Source organism: Mastigoproctus giganteus, chromosome 3 (genome assembly GCF_048544385.1).
Source record: "Mastigoproctus giganteus isolate SK-2022 chromosome 3, ASM4854438v1, whole genome shotgun sequence".
NCBI classification, from domain to species: Eukaryota; Metazoa; Arthropoda; class Arachnida; order Uropygi; family Thelyphonidae; genus Mastigoproctus; species Mastigoproctus giganteus.
The window spans coordinates 2,983,822-3,005,800 of record NC_143577.1 but is presented as its reverse complement, the minus strand read 5'-3'; the positions used below and the strand labels follow the sequence as shown (position 1 = coordinate 3,005,800).

Here is a 21,979-nt window from a genome sequence, read left to right as displayed (position 1 = left end):
TTTTAAAGCAAAAATCAAGAAGCTACAAATGCATGCATACATATCTTTAAGAAAATATTAGCATTAGTGTAGAGGCATGTAATGCAAGAAAGCAAGCTTATACAGCATCAGCCAAAAAAAAAAATACAAAAAAAAAAAAAAAATCACTTTCACCCATCCATCCATTCACTCCAAGCATTACCATTAGTAGAGGCATACGATGCAAGAAAGTGAGCTGATGCAGCATCAGCCAAAAAAAAAAACCAAAAAAAAAAAACCTCCCGTTTCACCCTTACATTCATTTAAAATGCCTGTTCAGCTCAGCCTTAAATTTATTTAGGCTATTAACCTCCACAACAAAAGATGGAAGCCTGTTCCACCAATCAACTACCCATTGGCTAAAGGCAAATTTCCACAGATCTATTCTACAACTATCTTTCCTCAATTTAAAACTGTGCCCGCCAAGCTTCTTAGTCTGAGCAAGAGGAAGAATTCCATCAGCATTCGGCTTGCTCAACCCATTCAAGGCCTTATACACCTCAATCAGATCACTTCGCAGGTGCCTACTCTCCTGGCACTGCAATTTGCAGAACTTAAGCCTTTCTTGGTAAGAGCACCCCTTTGTTCCACTCACCAATTTTGTTCGCTGCCCTTCTTTGTACTCGTTGTAGCAACTCTATATCCTTCCTAAAATGAGGCCTCCAGACCTGTACACAGTACTCTAGGCATGGCCTTGTATAACGGAATAATCACCTCCCTGTCCCTGCTAGCAAAATTCCTATATATCATTGACAAGACTCCATGACCTGCCATGACAGCTCATCTGCACTGCCCAGCGAACTTCATATTAGACTGCACAATTACCCCCAGGTCTTTTTCAATTTCCACTTCCCTGAGTGTAGTACCACACAGTTGGTAGGTTTCTCTTCGGTTATTGCTACCCATATGCAGTACTTTGCATTTGTGAATGTTAAATTTCAGTTGCCATTTCTCAGCCTATTTACCCAACTTATCTAGATCCAGTTAGAGTAGCCTACTGTCTTTACTGTCTTTAAGAAACCTGCCAACCTTTGTACCATCTGCAAATTTGGACGTTAAACCTGATAACCTGATATATCTTCATCAATATCATTGATAAATACAAAAACAACAATGGGCTCAACACCGAACCCTGAGGAACTCCACTAATAGCATTTGTCTACAAAGAGCAGTGTCCATTGATTACCACTCTCTGTTGTCTCCCACTCAACCAACCATCCCTTTATCCATTGTAGCAACTTACCCTTAATGCCATACCTCTCAAATTTGTACAGCAGTCTTCCCTGTGGAACAGTATCAAAAGCTTTCCTGAAATCCAAGTATATGATATCAGAATTATATTTGGCATTCAGTTCCTTTGTGACCACATCATAGTATCCAATTAAATTGGTTGTACAAGGCCTCCCTTTAACAAACCCATGCTGTGTATTAACTATTACAGCAGTCTTGTCTAGATGATCCTGCAATCCTTCTTTAACCAGTGATTACATTATTTTCCTCGGAACACAAGTTAATCTAACAGGTCTGTAGTTACTTGTGAACCCCCTTTGTGAATTGGTGATACATTTGCACAACTCCAGTTCATGGGGAGCTTCCCTGAGTCCAGGGAAGCTCTCGTTATAATGGCTAAGAGTTTGCTTACTTCCTTTGCTGCCTCCTTTAATATAACTGGATAGATCCTTTCCACCCCAGGTGCCTTCCTTATGTTTAACTTCAACAATTTCTCCTCCACTTTGCTCTCAGTTATTACAAAATCACTTAGCTAACTGTTAGCGATTGATAAACTTCTGGCATTCCCCTCATTGAATAACTCCTCATGTGTGAATGTAGATGCAAAATACTCATTGAGTTTATCAGCTCCCTGAGCATGATCATCAACAGTCAACCCATCTATGTTAAGTGGTCCAATCTGATTCATCCCTTTCCTTCTAGAGTTTACATAAGTAAAGAACTCTTTGCATCCTTTGCCAAAGATTTCTCGTAATTTGTCTTCGCCTGCCTAACCTCCTTTGTGACTTGATTACAGACTAGTTTATATCTGCCATAGGCTTCTGTGTCACCTGATACTTTATATGCATCCCTTACATTCTTCTTCTCTGCCACAAGCTTCATTAATTCATCTGACATCCACTTAGGCCTAAACCTTGAACAATATTTCTTAGTTGGAATGAAAAGCTTAGTAGTCTCCAAAATTAAGTTCCTGAAGGCTTCCCATTTAGAATTCAATGTTGGTAACATCATCAGTTGATCACACGGTACAGAATTTAAAAACTGTTTGAGACCTCTGTAGACACCTTTACGAAAGCAAAAGCCCTTCCCTTTAGCCTTGATGGTAGTTACATCTTTAAGTAATTCCCACATCAGTACATTGTGGTCATTGTCACCCAGTGGTTCCTGTATCTGCAAATTCTTAATGCATGAATAATCACTGCTGATAATCAGATCGAGTATTACTCCATCTTGTTGCCTCTCGAATGTGTTGCTGTAGAAAACAGTCATCCAATAAATCCACAAAAGTCTCGCTAGTGTGCGAGTGACTAACCCACAAGTTTCAGTCAATATCTGGAAAGTTAAAATCCCCCATAAGACATCTGATTTACTGGCCCACTCTCTTTCTCTGCACAATTGCTCATTATAGTCATCAGATTCATTAGGCCTATAACACACACCTACTCTCATTTTTCCTTTCCCAGTGCTTATGTCACACCAAACAGACTCAACATTGCATTGTCCACCAACATTAACTGGATGCACTTCCTTAGATTTTATGTGTTTCTTAACTAACAGCATAACCCCTCTTCCCTTCCTGTCCTGTCTATCCTTCCTGTACACATTGTACTCCCCACATTCCAATTCTGCACTGCTTATATCTCTGTGACACCACATCTCGGATATCCCAACAATATCTGCCTTTGATGTCTTGACTAGCACTTCAAGCTCATCAAATTTATTAACTATACTCCTAGCATTGGTGTACTTGCAAGTATACATGCACCTGTTCCTACTCTTAGTTACCCTAACATAGCCCATGTATTTTCTTGTTCCATTATGAATCCCAGCAGTCCTGGAAATCTCCATTACCTTGCTTTCCAGGCTGCTGCTCATTCTAATAGAAGCAGTGCAAGAATCATTTTTGCTTCTGCATGCGGTTGCTTTTAACCTTTTGGTCTGTGTATCCCCCCCAAGCTAGCAGTTTTCTGACCCACCTAATACTGCCTTGATAGCATCAGCAAATATTCTTGCACCCTTTCTATTTAAGTGTACCCCAATCCTGTAGAAGCTGTCTCTCTTGTCAACAAGCATGTTTGTATAGTTTTGCCTTGAATTTATTTAAGCTATCAACTTTCACAACAGAGAAGTGTTTTCCAACAATCAACCATCCACTGGCTAAAGGCAAATTTCCACACATCTATTCTACAACTGTCTTTCCTCAATTGGAATTACACTCCCTCAAGTGCGTAAAATGACCAAGAGGAAGGATCCCATCTGCATTGAGCTTGCTCAAACCATTCAAGGCCTTATACATCTCAATCAGATCACTTTGCAGTTGCCTAGTCTCCAGATGTTGCAATTTGCAGAACAACCACCCTTTGTTCCTCTTGCCAATCTCATTGTTCTCTGTACACTTCTCAGCAGCTCTACATCCTTCCTAAAATATTGCCTCCAGACTGGTATGCAGTACTAAAGGTGTGGCCTGATCATTGCCTTGTGCAAAGGGATAATGACCTCTTTTCCCTGCTAGCAAAATTCCTGTATATTATTGAGAAGAGCCCATGAGCTGCTCTTGCATCCTGTCTGCACTGCTCTGAAAACTTCATATCTGAAAACTTCAATTACCTCAAGTCTCTTTCATTCACTACTATTCTGAGTGTAATACTGCACAATTGGTACATTACTCTGGGGTTGCTGCTACCCATATGCAGTACTTTGCATTTGTCAATTTTTAACTTCAGTTGCCCTCTCAGCCCATTTGCCCAACTTTTCTAGATCCTGTTGCAGTAGCTTACTGTCATTCCTATCATTAACAATCCTGCAAATCTTCATATCATTTGTAAACTTGGATGAAGCTTGATATACCTTCATCAATATCATTGATAAATGTACAAAACAACAATGGGTCCAACAATGAACCCTGGGGGACTGCACTAATAACATTAGTCTGCAAAGAGCTGTGTCCATTGATTACCACTCTCTATCTTCTCCCAATAAACCATCCCTTTATCCATAGCAGCAACTAGCCTTTAAAGTCATACTGCTCCAATTTGTATAGTAATCTTCCACGTGAAACAGTATCAAAAGCTTTCCTAAATTCCAAGTACTGTATATGATATCAAAATTATTTTTTGCATCCAATTCCTTTGTGACCACACCATAGTATTCAATCAAATTGGTCAGACAAGACATCTCCTTAACAAACCCTTGCTGTGTCTGAACTATAGTCTTGTCTAGATGATTCTGCAATGCTTCTTTAACTAGTGACTCCATTATTTTCCCCAGGAACAGAAGTTAAACCAATGGGTCTGTAATTACTCATGCCACCCTTTGATCCATCTTTGTGAATTGGGGATACATTTGCACATCTCCAGTCAGTGGGGACCTTCCCCTGTGTCCAAGGATGCTGTCATAATTATGGTAAGGGTTTGCTTACTTCTTTTGCTGCCTCCTTTATTATAATTGGAAAGATCCCATTCTCCCCAAGTACCTTTATTAACTTTAATGTTAACTATTTCTACTCCACTTTGCTGTCAGTTATTACAAAATCATTTAATACATTTGCACTTTTCCAATCCAAGGGAATCTCCCCAGAGTCTAGTGATGCTCGCATAATTAGCCTCAATGGTTCAATGCACTCGCTTGCCGCCTCTCTTAAGATTATAGGGTATATTCCATCAACTCCAGGAGCCTTACTGGTCTGTAGGCTCGAAAGTTTTTTCGTTAAATAATCTTGCAAAATTTCAATATCATTAATTACATATTTTTTAACTTCGCTCCCACAATTTCCCATTGCCACAAAAGGCTTTTCATTTGTAAATATCGATGCAAAATAACTGTTGAGTTCATCTGCGACGGCAGCTGGTGTATTTATTACTATCCCCTTTCCCTTACGTAAAGGTCCGATCTGGTTTGTCCTGCTCTTCTTGGCATTTATATATGTGAAGAATTCTTTATCCCCCCCTCTTTGCTCTGTTTGCTAGTGATTTCTCATAAACTGCCTTTGCCTGTCGAACCTTTTCTGTGGCTCTATTACAGATCACCTTGTAGCTGTTATAGGCTTCAGTACTTTTTATTGCTCTGTAACAATTGGTAGTGGATATTCGAGAAGTTTAAGCTGATTGAGCAGGGCAAGGTTTCTCAAAATGGAAAGTGGAATGCAATGTGCTATCATCAGCAAAACTATGGATAGGTTTTCTAGTCAATGGAAGGTCATTAATATACAAGAGGAAAAGAGTGCGGGAAGGAATTGAACCTTGGGGGACACCAGCATTAGTGGAGAAGTTAACAAAGAACCATCTACCATCACCCTCAGTGAGTGATCAGAGAGAAAACTGGATAACCAATTACAAAAAACAGTTGGCAAACCATAAGATGGAAGCTTGTTTAGAAGACCTTTATGCTAAACACGATCGAAAGCCTTTGAGATGTCAAGAGCAACTGCTTGTGTTTCACCGAACTTTTACATTGAATTTGTCCATAAATGGGTAACATAAGCTAGAATATCACTAGTGGATTGACACTGATGGAATTCATACTGGTGGTTAATTGATTTCTCCATTATTTTAGAAAGAATAGAAGTAATTGCAGTGGGACGATAATTGGATGGGAGGGATTTGTCAGCTTTTTAAGAACTGGCTGGATATGAGCAAATTTCCAAGCAGAAGGAAAAACACCTTTGGAATAAGAAAGTGAAAAAAGATGGCAGAGAATAGGAGTAAGTTCAGGAGCACAGATTTTGAGAACAAGTGGAGAAATACCATTCGGACCTGGAGCTTTCTTAGCATCAAGATTCATCAAAATCCTTCTGACATCCTTTTGACGGAAGACTACAGGAGGCATTGAATGGAGCGTGTTGGGAATTGTGGGAGGTGTTTACCCAAGATCATTAATACATGAGTTGGAAGAAAAATGGGATGCTAGCAGGTCAGCTTTATCCTTGGCTGAAGTGACAACAGAACCATCTGGTTTTGACAGATGTGGGAGCAGAGATGGATAAAAGTTGGGCCAATGGTTTTGGTAAGAGACCAGGATGCTCGGCTACCATTAGGGCAAGAAGCAAGTTTACTACTCTTAGCCTCTTCAAAATCTAGTTTGGAATAATTAATGACTGCTTTACAATTGTTGCGAGCTTTGGTATAGGTAGAAAATGAAACTGAAGAATTGAAAACAAGCCAATTACAATATGCAACATTCTTCTCTTGAACAGCCTTAGCACATTTATTGTAAAACCAAGGTTTAGATAAAGGACAAGATTTTAAAGTGGAGTTTAGAATAAAGGATTCCATTCCTACAAGAATAATTTCACTGACATGATCTGAGCAAACTTCGACATCAAGTTTTGAAACAGTAATCCGACCAAGGAAAAGAAATCTCGCAGGTCATCCCATTTTGCATTCTTGTAATGCCAAAGAATATGAGATTGGGAATAGCCATGAGATAAAGGCTCCATTGTAGAAGAGACAATCACCAAGTGATCTGAGGTGCTTAAAGGACCACTCACTTCAACCGTGTACTTAGATTGGTTGTTTGTGAGAAAAAGATCAAGTGTTGGCTGTATGTTTAGGACTGTCCGGTGTTCTTGTATGTAAATGAACAATCTGTGCAAGGTCATTAGTAATTGCAAAAGCCTCAGCATCTCAACCAGCTGGGTTGGTGTGACTAGAAAACTGAAGCCAGTTGGAGTTGTGAACATTAAAATCACCAAGGAAAGTTATCTCACTATTAGGAAAGTTGGACTGGAGAAAGTCAAGTTCAGAGAGAGGACGTCAAAGAGCTCCAAGTGATTATTGGAGCTGGGAAAATGGTAGAGACAACAGATGAATTTGACACAATGAGGTAGAGAGATTTTAAGCCAGAGAAGTTTGAAAAGAGATTCCAAATTACCAAGTCTCTGACAGGGAATATCGGAATGGACATATGCACAAGTACCACCTTTGAGGCGAAAGGAATCGTACAGCAAATAATTTGGGCAACTGAGATGAGCAGTAGTTGAATCAACCGATAACTGAGATTCTGTCAGAAAAAGTACATGGGTTTGGCAACTGCAAGTGGAATGGACATCATTGAGATTAGAATTGAGACCACGTAATTGAGACTCACCATATAATAAGTTGAAATGAACTAGGAAGTGTTTGGGAGGTTTAGATCTTTTCACAGACAAGTTTGCTCTATTAGTTTGACAATTTATGGTGTGTTCAAAGTAAGAAAAAGTGTTGGGAGGGGGAACATGCTGTATGAAGGAATGAAATTTTTGGATATGGCATACACATGGTAAGAATATAGCCAGATCCTTGACATAACGTGGATTTGACAGTGCTCCCGCATACAATTACTATCTGGCAGAGAAGAAGCAACACGATTATACAGTAGCTGATCTGGAAGCCTCCTAGAGAGTTACCAATAGGTTCGGTATGGTGTACTAAGTAGCGGCCAGCCTACAAACACCGTTTTAGAGCTGTTACCTCTAATTTAAGGAAGATTGTAACTCGCCATGATGTTCATCATAACCTCAAAAGTCATCAGTCATACTGCATGATGAAAGAGATGGGGAAGGGTTGACCGGAACTTAGCTCTAGAGACTAAACAATACTACTGTACTGCCATTACTACTACTACTGTATATTGAGAAAACTTTGTTGCTGAAGCATGTAATAGCAGCATCAAATTTTTAGATTTCACTGATGAATGCTAATTTTTTAACAAAATGTTTGGGCAACAGTGTTCTAAACATTATTTTATTGATTATGATTAGTATTTTTTTTTTTTTTAGGCATAAGCAGAGTGAAAATGAATGTATAATATGGAACACAGAGTAGCATAATAAAAATTCCATGTAAATTAAATCAGAGGTTTTTAAAGAATTTCAGGGCATTTCTAATGCATAAGCTATTAAATTTTCAGTAACTTTAATGAATTTCTCTTTTGCTTTCAGTAATTTTTTGTATTGCACCAGAAATTCCAGAATATGGCAATATTTTGGATATGGAAATCAACCAGGAGTTAATTTATCCATTTAAACATGTCATAAACTATTATTGTGATGATGGCTTTCGCTTGGTAGGTTCCCTTCTCCGTGAATGCACTCGCTATGGATGGTCTGGAACAAGTCCAAAATGTGAAGGTAATGTAGAGCTATGTATATTTTTTAACTTTTTGTAATTTTTGTGTATGAAGGAAATAACATGGAAACTAGGATGAATCTTTTGATCTATTTATAGTAATATATATATATATATATATATCATATAATAAGGTGTGTAAATAAATTTACATTCTGTATTTGTGCAAATAAAAAACTAACAAGAATTAATAATTCCTAAATTTGATATTTATCAAAAGATAATTCTATGCATTATTCACCACACTAATCAACTGTCAAAAAAATAACCAAATAAACTAGCACCAGATAAAGAGAAATGGTTTATTTTATTTGAAAGAACAGCCTCAAAAGGTTTTATACAGAACATTAATAAATTTCCATATGGAAACATGATGCTAATCGCAAATAGGGGGATGATGAGTTTCTCTATATATCATCAGACAGATATGCATATCTGTCTGATGATATATAGGTCAGTGTATTGCTTGCACACATCTAAACAGTTCTTGTCTGTTGCCATAACAGTTATATTAGCATGATGTACCGAGGGGAGCAACTGTTCAGATGAATGGAAATTGACTTAGGAAGCAAGCTTCATTATCTTCAAGGAATGTGCCTGTGTAGTATACTGTACATGAACGAACACTTTATCTTAACTGTGTCTACAGTAACGCTGGGAGTGTTGTCAATGAAATGAGTCAATTCAAACTCCTGGTTAGGATAACTAACCAGGAGTTTGAATGCTGATGGAAATGAAACTTTCATTCCCAGAAATAGGGGATGAAGAGTTTCATTAAGCTGTTTTTAATGTATTTAGGAAGGATTAAGTCACATTTTAGGGCAAAATCCTCAAGTTGCATAGTGAGTTAACATGCTTACAAGTTAGTGCAGATGCATCACAACTGCTCGCAGCTAATGGTTTTACTAAATATCATATGCTAAATAGTTATAAGATTGGCATCATTATGTATATCTCATATTAGTATTAGTATTAGTAATGGCCGCGAAAGCCTATGGCTTATGCTGCACCAGCCAAAAAAAAAAAAAAAAAAAACCACCAGAATAAAACAATGATAAAAAAAAAAATAATAAATAAATAATAATAGTTAATAAAAGAAAATGAAGTTAAACCTATCATCCTATGTGCTTCCCTCACCCGAAGGTACTATCGAGTTGACCTTTGAATTTCCCCAAACTGTCAGCCTCTACCACCCAAGTAGGCAACTTATTCCAATAATTTATAACTCGCTGGCTAAAATAAAATTTCCTGCAGTCCAATCTAAACATTCCCCCCCCCCCCCCCGTAACTTGAATTTATGTCCCCTAGTTCTAGCATCATTTATAATCTTGAAAATTTCATCCTCATTCATTTTACTGATGCCTTTCAGAGCCTTAAACACCTCAATCAAATCTCCTCTAAGGTGTCTAGTTTTCAAACTCTGCAACCCACATATTCAAAGTCTTTCTTCATAAGGACGCCCTTTTGCCGATCTCACAAGGCGAGTTACCCATCTTTGCACCCTTTCAAGAAGCTCGATGTCTTTCTTTAGGTGCGGTCTCCATACTTGAACACTACTTGAACACAGTATTCCAAGTGTGGTCTAACAAAAGCCTTATATAATGGGATTATCATGTCCCTATCTCTACTTGCAAATTCGATAGATCATCGATAGGACACCTTGCAACCTTACAATGCTCAGAGAATTTCATGTCTGACCGTATTGTAACACCCAAGTCCCTTTCCTCCAGTACTGGGTTTAGTTGAACTCCACCAAGTGAATGAGTTATTTTGGGATTACTGTTTCCCAGGTGTACCTTACACTTTGTTGGATTAAAGCATAGCTGCCATTTTTCTGACCATTTCTGAAGTCTATCTAGGTCTCTCTGAAGAAGCTCAGCTTGACAGTGATCATTAACTACTCTACCAATTTTAACATCATCTGCAAATTTAGACATCATGCCCTCTTTCCCTTCATCGATGTCGTTTATGAAAATTAAAAAGAACAGTGGTCCTAATACTGATCCTTGGGGAACTCCACTTCTTACATCAACCCAATCTGAGGAATAGCCATTTATCACAACCCTCTGCCTCCTGCCCTAAAGCCATATCTATGAATTTTCCCTATGATTCCAACCTGTTCCAGCTTATAAAGCGACCGCTCATGTGGGACTGAGTCAAAAGCTTTGCTGAAATCTAAATAAACAATGTCGAAATTATTCCCTAAATCCAGCTCGTGAGTGACCCATTCAAAATAGTGAACCAGATTTGTTAAACATGATTTTCCCTTTACAAAACCATGCTGAGTATCCTTGAGAATTTCAATTTGATCCAAATGATCCTGAATTCCACCCTTGATCATTGCCTCCATGATTTTCCCTACCACCGAAGTCAGACTGACAGGTCAATAATTTTCCACTTCACTCTTAGAGCCACCCTGATGTATGGGAAATACATTGGCACTTTTCCAATCCAAGGGAATCTCCCCAGAGTCTAGTGATGCTCGCATAATTAGCATTAGCATTAGCATTAGTACAGGCATTTGATGCAAGAAAGCAAGCTTATGCAGCATCAGGCAAAAAAAAAAAAAAAAAAAACCACTTCCACTTCACCCCTCTGTTCGTTCAAAATACCTGTCCAGCTGAGCCTTAAACTTATTTAAGCTATCAACTTCCACAACAAGGGATGGAAGTCTGTTCCACCAACCAACCACCCGCTGGCTAAAGGCAAATTTCCGCACGTCTATCCTACATCTGTCTTTCCTCAATTTGAATTTATGCCCTCTCAGGTGATTTTTCTGAGCTAGAGGAAGAATCCCATCAGCATTGAGCATGCTTAAACCATTCAAGGCTTTATACACCTCTATCAGATCACCTCGCTGGTGCCTAGTCTCCAGACACTGTAATTTGCAAAACTTAAGCCTTTCTTCGTAAGAGCACCCCTTTGTTCCATTCACTAATCTTGTTGCCCTTCTCTGTACTCGTTCCAGCAGCTCTACATCCTTCTTGAAATGAGGCCTCCAGACCTGTATACAGTACTCTAGGTGTGGCCTGACCATTGCCTTATACAAGGGAATAATCAACTCCTTATCCCTGCTGGAAAAATTCCTGTATATCATTGACAATACTCCATGAGCTACTCTTGCAGCCCATCTGCACTGCTCAGAGAACTTCATATCCGCCTGCACAACCACCCCCAAGTCCCTTTCATTCTCTACCACTGTCAGTGTAGTACCACAGAGTTGATACGTTGCTCTGGGGTTGCTGTTTCCCATGTGTAGTACTTTACATTTGTCAATGTTAAACTTCACTTGCCACCTCTCAGCCCATCTGCTCAACCTTTCCAGATCCTGTTGCAGCAGCATAGTGTCAGTAGTGTCCTTGACAACCCTGCCAACCTTTGTATCGTCTGCAAACTTGGACATTAAGCTTGATATACCATCATCAATATCATTTATAAATACAGAAAACAATAATGGACCCAACACTGAGCCCTGAGGGACTCCACTAATAACATTAGGCCACGATGAGCAGTGTCCATTGATTACCACTCTCTGTCTTCTCCCCCTCAACCACCCCTGTATCCATAGCAGCAATTTGCCTCCAATGTCACACTGCTCCAATTTGTGTAGCAGTCTTCCGTGTGCAACAGTATCAAAAGCTTTTCTAAGATCCAAGTATATAATATCAAAGCTATTCCCTGCATCCAGTTCTTTTGTGACTGCATCATAGTATCCAATCAAGTTGGTCAGGCAAGACTTCCCCTTAACAAAACCATGCTGTGTCCGAGCTATAACTGAAGTCTTGTCTAAATGATCCTGCAGTGCTTCTTTAACCAGTGCCTCCATTAATTTTCCTGGAACAGAAGTTAAGCTCACAGGTCTATAATTACTTGTGTCAGCCTTTGATCCTCCTTTGTGAATTGGGGTCACATTTGCACATTTCCAGTCTATGGGTACCTCCCCTGAGTCCAAGGAAGCTCTCATAATTATGGCTAAGGGTTTCTCACTTCCTTTGCTGCCTCCTTTAATATAACTGGATAGATCCCATCCACCCCGGGTGCCTTTCTTGTGTTTATCTTCAACAATTTCTCCTCCATTTTACTCCCAGTTATTTCAAGATTCTGTAGCTTACTGCTAGAGTTGAACACCTCTGGCATTCCCCTCGCTGAATAACTCCTCATGTGTGAATGTCGATGCAAAATATTCATTTAGTTTGTTATCTACCTGAGCAGGATCATCAACAGTTGACCCATCGATATCAAGTGGACCAATCTGATTCATCCCCTTCCTTCTAGAGTTTACATAAGTAAAGAACTCTTTGCTGTTTTTCTTTGCATCCCTTGCCAAGAATTTCTCGTAATCTGCCTTTGCCTGCCTAACCTCCTTTGTAACTTGGTTGCATATCAACTTGTATCTATCATAGGCTTCTGTGTCATGTGTTAATTTGTAAGTATCCCATGCATTTTTCTTCTCTGCCATACGCCTCATTAGTTCATCTGACATCCATTTTGGCCTAAACCTTGAACAATATTTCTTTGTTGGTATGTAAAGCCTAGTAGCTTCCAAGATAAGTTCTTTGAATGCTTCCCATTTTGAATTTGCTGTTGGTAACATCATCAGTTGGTCCCACTGTATAGAATTTAAGTACTGTCTCAGTCCATCGTAGTCGCCTACCCTTCCCTTTACCCCTAATGGTAGTTACCTCTTTGTGTAAATCCCACTTCAGCACACTGTGATCACTGCCACCTAGTGGTTCATTTGTCTGCAGATTCTTAATGCATGAAGAATCACTGCTGATAATAAAATCAAGAGTATTACTCCCTCCAGTTGCCTCCCGAACATGCTGATGTAGAAAACAATCATCCAATAAATCCACAAAAGCCCTGCTAGTGTGTGAGTGACCAGCCCCCAAATTCCAGTCAATATCTGGGAAATTAAAATCTCCCATTATAAGACTCTCTGATTTACTGGCCCACTCTATTTCCCTGTATAGTTTCTTATTATACTCATCAGAGTCATTAGGCCTATAGCACACTCCTACTCTCAATTTTGATCTCCCAATGCTTATGTCACACCAAACTGACTCAACACTGCACTGTCCAGGGATGTCGACTGGCTTCACTTCCTTGGTTTTTATGTGTTTCTTAACTAATAGCATAACCCCTCCCCCCCTTCCTATCCTGTCTATCCTTTCTGTAGACGTTGTACTCCCCAAATTCCAGTTCTGCATCCCTTATATCTGTGTGACACCACGTCTCTGATATCCCAACAATATCTGCCTTTGATGTTTTGAGCAATACCTCAAATTCATCAAATTTGTTTACTAAACTCCTAGCATTGGTGTACACGCAAGTATACCTGCACCTGTTTCTATTCTTAGCTACCCTAACACAACCCGTGTGTTTACTTGTACCACAATGGCTCCCAGCAGTCTCTGAAATATCAAGCATCTTGTTTTTCAGGCTTCTGCTCATTCTAATAGAAGCAGTGCAAGAATCTCTTTCACCTCTGCCAGTGGCTACTGTCAATCTATTGGTCTTTGTCTCCCCCCAAGCTAGCAGTTTTCCGACCCACCTAACACTGCCTCGATAGCATCAGCAAATATTCTTGCACCCTTTCTATTTAAGTGTATCCCATCCCTGTAGAAGCAATTTCTCCTGTTAACATGTACAGTCCAGGCTGAAAAAAATTCTACCCCTTGAGCCTTGCACAATCTTTCCAGGGCCGAATTGATCGACAAGGCTCTCATATACTCCCTCCTATCGTGTCTGGGCAGAATTGCAGACACTTTCAAATTTAACCCTAATTCTCGGCTTTTGTTCAACAGTGACCTGTACTTGTTAAGTAATTCTGCTGGTCTCCTACTCTTAATATCATTAGTAATTAGCCTCAATGGTTCAGTGCACTCACTTGCCGCCTCCCTTAAGATTATAGGGTATATTCCATCAACTGTAGGAACCTTACTAGCCTGTAGGCTCGAAAGTTTTTACATTAAATAATATTGCGAAATTTCAATATCATTAATTATATATTTTTCAACTTCGCTCCCACAATTTCCCATTCCCACAAAAGGTTTTTCATTTGTAAATATCGATGCAAAATAACTATTGAGTTCATCTGCAACGGCAACTGGTGTATTTAATAATCCCCTTTCCCTTACATAAAGGTCCAATTTGGTTTGTCCTGCTGTTCTTGGCATTTATATATGCGAAGAATTCCTTATCCTCCCCTCTATGCTCTGTTTGCTAGTGATTTCTCATAAACTGCCTTTGCCTGTCGAACCTTTTCTGTGGCTCTATTACAGATCATCTTGTAGCTGTTATAGGCTTCAGTACTTTTTATTGCTCTGTAACCTTTCCAGCCACCTTTTCTGCTCAAGTAATGTGGCAACTCTACTATTCATCCAACTTGGAAGCCTCCTCGTGGAGTATTTTTTTAATGGTAAATATGCATTCAAAGCATCTGTAATTAATGTTTTAAAAGCATACCACAGTTCAATTGTATTCATTCTCTGTGCGATATCTATCCCGTTAATAGAGACCATGTAGTACCTTATATTGTCAATACCTTCACAACGAGTTGCCATGATATTGCACTATCTCAAATAAGTAACTCTTCACCATAGGAGAAGACTATTGTTACTGATCCTCAGAAGATCAGTAACAATGCCACCCCCCCCCCCCAGATTGCACTGTTTCGGAGCTGATTGGCTAGTAGTTAGCTGCGTGCAGATCTGATGCATTTGCTCTAAATTGTAAGCATGTTAATCCACTATGCAACTTGAGGCTTTTGCCCTAAAATGCAACTTGAGGCTTTTGCCCTAAAATGCAACTTAATTCAGAATAAGTATAAGTAACAATAGAGTAAGTATAAGTAACTGAGAATAAGTAACAATATGGTTGAAGAGTTACTTATTTGAGGTAGGGCAATATTATGGCAACTCGTGAAGGTATTCACAATATGAGATATACATAATGATGCCAATCTTATAAGTATTTAGTAGTTAGCTGAAAGCAGATCTGATGCATTTGCACTAACTTGTAAGAATTTAGGAAGGATATAAGGGGTATGGTGGGTGCCATGCTTCTTGACAAAAGCTTTTCCAGAATCACCCCCAAAAAAAGCCATTAAGGCTTGAGTTAATCCACAATTCTTTTAACGTATACATCCTTCTGTTGTGCCTGTGCAGAATTGCAGACACATAAGCATCCTGATCTAATTCACATTCTGATCTAACATTTTTCCAAGACGTTGTTCTTGGACTAATGTTATTAGTGGAGACCTCACGGTTCGGTGCTGGATCCATTGTTTTCTATATTTTTTAATGATATGCTGATAGTATATCATTAATGTCTAAATTTGCAGATGATATGAAGGTTGGCAGGATGATTAATGAGAGTAATCAATGTAAGCTACTGCAGTAAAATCTAGAAAAATTAGGCAGATGGGCTGAGAAATGGCACTTCAAGTCTAACATTCACAAATGCAAGGTACTGTGTATGGGTAGCAGTAATCCCAGATTAACATACTAACTGTGTTGTACTACACTCAGAGTAGTGGAAAATGAAAAACAGCTGTGGGTAATTGTGCAGACAGATGCAAAATTCTCTGAGCAGTGCAGAAATGTTTCCAGGACAGCTCATGGGGTTTTGTTAATGATATGCAAGAACTTGGCTAGGATAAGGAAAGAAGTGATTAATAATTTTATAAGCTAATGGGTAATCGACATCTTGAGTACTGCATACAGGTTTGAGGCTTCATTTTCAGAATGGTATAGATCTGCTGGAATGGGGGCAGAGAAGGGCAATGAGATAAGGGAAGGGTAGGGAACAAAAGGGTGGTATTACCAAGAAAGGCTTAACTTTTGCAAATTGCAGCATCTGGAGACTAGGCACCTGCAAGATGATCCAATTGAGGTGACTGTGGCTTTTAATGGATTGAGCAAACTCAATGCTGATGGTATCCATCTTCTTGCTTGTTTGCAAAATAGATGTGCGGAAGTTTTCCTTCAGCCAGTTAGAACAAATTGTCATTTTTTGATATGGAAGTGGGTAGTTTAAATAATTTCAAGAAGAATTAGACAAATTACTGCAGGGGATGGCCAGGCGTTGTGGGAAATTTTTGTTTGGATGATACGTTAATCACCCCAGGGGCTCACATCTGGTGAGTATGGGCTTGGCACACCCAGGGTCCTGAGCTGGATATCATCATTCTTCCTTTTCTTGGTGACTCCCTTCTACTTCTCTCTCTCTCTCTCTCTCTCTCTCTCTCTCTCTCTCTCTCTCTCTCTCTCTCTCTCTCTCTCTCGGGGTAATTCAGAAATTTTTTTTTTGGCTGGTGCGACATAAGCCGCGGGCTTCCTTGCACCATATGCTAATAATAATAATAATAATAATAATAATAATAATAATAAGCTTGTTTACTTTCTTCATTTGCCACTACTAATTCTAAATACTATTACTCAATAGCAAAATCCGTCCAGGTTAATACATTATTCTATTTACTGTTAGGTTATCTATTGAAATCTCTGAATAAATTTTAATGTATCAAATTGTATTGAATTATAAACTCAGTAACCTTTGTTTATTATTGTTATCATTTGTGGAAGTACAGAGATATTTTTTGTGAGTGTTGGTATGTAAATTTTTAAAAACAGCTGTCATCTTCTGATTTTATTCTTTTAAATTATTTTAGAAATTACATGTCCAAATCCTGGTGCTCCAGAAAATGGCTGGAGAAGAGGAAATTCATTTAATATTGGAAGTAAAATAACACTTGGATGCTTTTCTGGTTATACAGTTCTTGGCTCAGAAGAAAGAATTTGTCTTCCAAATGGCAGATGGAGTGGCACACTAACAAAATGTAACAGTGAATGTAAGTGTAATAAGATTTAAACTCAACATATATTTTTAATCTATGATAATAGATTAAAAGTTCAATTATTTTTTAATTACGTTATTTTCATTGTATCTGTTTGTCAGAGAAAGAACTATCGTATATGTACAGTTCTTCAACAAAAAAAAAAGGAGAAAGAAAAAAGGTGACAAAGAAGATATAGACTTTTTATTTGCCTGTCGTACACAAGTGTACGAGACAGGCAACAATGTCTTGTTCAGAGATATTTAACAGTGACTGACATGAACTTAATGCTTGCTATCATATGGTGCTAATAGTAGGAGTAGAAGCCAAAGAGCTAAAAATAAATGAGTGGAAATTTAACATAACTGAGAGTGGGCATACAAATATTGTTGAATGGTTGAATTCTGTTGTTATAAGATTAATGCAATTTACTTCTGTGAAGTTAAGGTATTTTTGCCAATGTAAAAATACAAGGTGTTGCTATTAAATAGAGAGACTGCATGCATAACCATTACTCGCCAAGCACCACCTGTGAAACAAAGGCAGAGCAGTTGACCTAGAACCTTTCCATAATTGTCTGCAAAGTCATATTCCAACACACCCATTCACTTTGTAGTGAGACAGATTTTCATTACCCTGTATTTTTGCAATTTGCTGGAAAAATGACACACAAAAGAATTGAACAAAGAATCTACCTTACATTTTTAACAAAACTAAATAAATCACCAAATAAAATTATGAGTTGTTATGTCAAGTTTATGTGGAAGATTTATGTCAAGAGCTTGCATGTTTGAATGGAATAAAATATTTTAAGAAGGAATAGAGAATGTGGAAAATGATGGACATCCAGACTGTCCATTATCCATGAAAACTGATGAACTTGTGGACTGGATAAGGACATTGATTAGAAGTGATCATTGTTTAGGCATTAGAATGGTTGCATCAGAACTCAATATGGACAAAACAAAAAAAAAACATTTTGACAAATTTTAACTGAAAATTTAGGCATAAGAAAAGTATGTGCCAAGATGATGTTAAAATTTTTGAATGAAGGTCAAAGAATGGGAAGATTTCAAGTTTGTGAAGATGTTTTGAAAACTATTAAAGAAGATCCAGACTTTCTTGAGTACTGTAATTACTTGCAATGAAAGTTGGCTGTTCCAGTTTAATCCAGAAACCAAAAGACAGTCAATGCAATGGAAGACAAGACAGTCCCCCTAGGTCAAAAGAAGCAAGAATGTCAAAATCAAAAATGAAAGCTGTGCTTCTTGTTTTATTATTATTATGGCTCTCATATTATTTCTCTCTGATTGGGGCTTCCATCTCGTAACAGGTATTGCTACCAAGTACACAGGGTGACTGTTGTTATGTCTGGTGTTACTGTTGGTTGAGGAACTCTCTGACTATCCTACAGGTGTTCAGGATTGCAACTTTCTGGAGTTCCTTGTAGGTGTTCGCTGGGAGACCTATTGCTACTAAGCTGTTATGCAAGGTCTTTGGCACCATACCTGTGGTTGACACAATGATCAGGATGGTCATTCCTTGTTGCATATGCCACATCTCTTTGATCTCTTGTCTTAGGTTTTTTTTTTTTTTGATCCAAGCACAAGACGGGATTCGAACCCGCGACCTTTGGGTTGCCAGGCAGGCACTTTACCCACCCAGCCAGCTCGGTCGGCTCTCAGGTTCTTCTTCTTATTATTATTATTATTAGCTATATGGTGCAAGGAAGCCTGAGGCTTATGCTGCACCAGCCAAAAATCAAATTCCCGAGTTACCACGAGAGAGACAGAGAGAGAAAGAAAGTCAAAAGTAGAAGGGAATCACCAAGAAAGAGAAGAATGATGATATCCAGCTCAGGACCTTGGGTATGCCAAGTCCATACTCACCAGATGTGGGCCCCTGGAGTAAAGAATTATTATGGCTGAATATATTCCATCAAATCAGACTGTTGATCAAACATACTACATTGAAGTTCTGACAGGGCTGTGTGAAAAAATTTGAAGGAAGACACTTGAATTGTGAAAGGATGGCTGTATGCTCCATCAAGACAATGTTCCAGCATATGGTGCACTTACTGTTTGCCAGTTTCTGGCCTATAAACAAATTCCTGTGTGAACATGTACCCTATCGCCAGAACTAGTTCCTCGTGACATTTTTCTCTTCCCTAAATTGAAAAGTGTACGTAAGGGAGCCCATTTTCAGTCCATTGAAGACATTCAGAAAAAAATGGCAGAAGTGTTAAAAGGACTTACAGAAGATGACTTCCAGAAATGTTTCTGTGCTTGGAAGTAATGTATGGAACAATGTGTGCAAGCTGAAGACAATTATTTTGAAGGGGATAACTTGTAAGGTTACAAAATATTTCATTATATTTGTTTTATTGCAACAGTCTCATTATTTAATAGGCACACCTTATATAATCATTAGATAATGAAAGCCAGGTATCAGAATTAAGTTGAAAGCTAATGGTTGTTTATTTCAAAGTGCCATAGAATACTTGATGCGCATTGGTAGAACAATGTTGGACACAACTGCAAGCAAATTAATATATTTATGTGAAACATCGACATAAAGTCTTTGAGAAAGATTCAATCTACTCAATACTCCTAAGGAAGTAAATTGTTTTTTTTTTAACCAATTGCAATGTCAAGTCAGTGATGAATTTGCAGAAATATCCTTCTGTCTATTTAACTGCAATGATAATTCATTTTTAATGTCACTAACCACTGACTCAAGCCTGCATATGTAACTTTATTTACAATAAAACATACTATAAAATAATATAAAATAAAATCTTCAAACTGCATTATACTATAATTAAATCAAAAACCAAAATAAAGTAAAATAAAATAAAAGTTGTATATTACGATAATATAAAATCACTGATTAAAAATTTTAAATTTAAAGATTGAAATCACTTAAAACCACTATACAATAGCCCTCGGCAGCAACAGCTGCCTTCATCAGCTGAGATGGTTATGGGTTATCCACAATATATACCTACATATAACCCAGCAGGTCTGCGATATCTACTACAACACATGAGCACTACTAACTTCCCATACATTGGAACCAGAAATGACTTGGGTATGCATTATTCCAAATTGCTCGTCCCTTCCTAAAATGAGGAACTCTAAAAAAAACGGATGAATTGGGCAGCCCTTATCCCTATTAATACTATAGCATCTGGACTAACATATTCGTAAGCTCTCTAGCCACTTCCGGTTCCAGAAACCACTAGTGCTGTCGATCACCAATTCTCCTTTGGCTGAAATATCATGCCCCGTTTCCCAAGCATGTTCAGCTATGGCTGAGCTTCCATAATCAGCCGTCTTGATGGCTCTATCAGGTTCACCTAGGCGATATTTCAATCTACACTTTGTTTCTCCCACATAACACTCCCCACGTTCCAGGCATTCAATCTTGTAAATGACCCGGCTAGCATCACCAGCATCAATGGAATCTTTAACCATGGACACCACTGTGTGAAGTCTCCGACCAGGAAGCTGTACACAGCACATCTGACACGAGCGTAAAATATGTGTGATGGGTTCCGAGATACCTAGATAGTAGGGAATGTATGCAGTAGCCCTAGGCATAAAAACATCCCTATGCCCAATATTCATATACTTTCGACAACCGTCAATAATGCTCTTGGTGTAGCCACACATCTTGAGGTCAACCGTAACCCTTGTCATCCCTCTCCTGAGAGGAGAAACAATGTGACCCCACCCTTCCCATCAAAGCCTTGACCACACTTTTCTTGTGGCCACTGGCCTGAGCTGAGCTGATTTAAAGTGCGTGTACTGGCCACAACACATAGGTTTTCTGTAAACCTTAGTTCTCAAATGTCAGCCTACCCTGTACACACACACACACACATCAAGGAAAGGAAGGGTCCCCACCACCTTCACCTCCGAGGTAAAATGAATATAGGGTGAAACGTCATTCAACCACCTCAGCACTTCATTATCTCGACCCTTCTGTATTATCGTAAAAGTGTCATCGACATATCTCTTCCACACCCAAAAGGGGGGTGGAAGAGTGCTCACCAACATCCTACTCTCAAACTCCTCCATAGCCAGGTTGGCTATAACCATACTAATGGGCGAACCCATGGCCATTCTGTGGACCTGCTGATACATAATATTTCTAAACAACAGAGTGGTACTACACAAACTAATTCCTCTTTTTACAAAGCTTTTCACAACTCAACACTGTCCTATCTTTCAAAGTATCATCTCTTTCCAAAGCTACCTGAACACAATCCTAACCATGTTCAATGGGTATACAGGTGAACAAGGAAAGAGATCACTACTATTCTTAATGGTAAAGTCCGAATGTCCCACTATGGGGGATATACGCTCAGCCAAAAACTCGGATAGAGCATGTGTCGGACTGCCTACGAAAGATACAATGGGCCTTAAAGGAAACCCTGCCTTATGGACTTTTGGTAGCCCATAAAACCTAGATAAATGACAGTATGATGCACGCAAATTCCAGGCTATTTCCTCAGATATTTTTCTGGCTTTCTGCAAACCTTGCACCAACTTATGAACTTGGCATTCCAGTCCAAATAAGTGGTTCTTTTGAACAACCTTGTAGGTGGTCCTATCATTGCGAAAATTAAGAGCCTTTTCCTGATAATGCTCCTTGTTCAAAACCATTTTAGATCTACCCTTATCCGCAGGTAGCACCACAATACTACTATCCTGCCTCAGTTCACCTAACGCCTTTCTTTGTCCCACCTTTAGATTGGGGGTGGCTATATGCACCCAGTCTAGCA

At 38.8% G+C, this 21,979-nt stretch overlaps 1 protein-coding gene across 1 annotated transcript in view; it reads left to right on the top strand.

Moving 5' to 3' along the window:
* LOC150087615 (complement factor B-like) overlaps positions 1-21,979 on the top strand; it is a 286,583-nt gene that overhangs the window by 51,354 nt on the left and 213,250 nt on the right. Inside the window, exons 6-7 of the mRNA XM_090369826.1 lie at positions 8,175-8,353; positions 17,026-17,205. Coding sequence (XP_090225952.1) covers positions 8,175-8,353; positions 17,026-17,205 — 359 coding nt within the window. The remainder of the gene's footprint in view (positions 1-8,174; positions 8,354-17,025; positions 17,206-21,979) is intronic.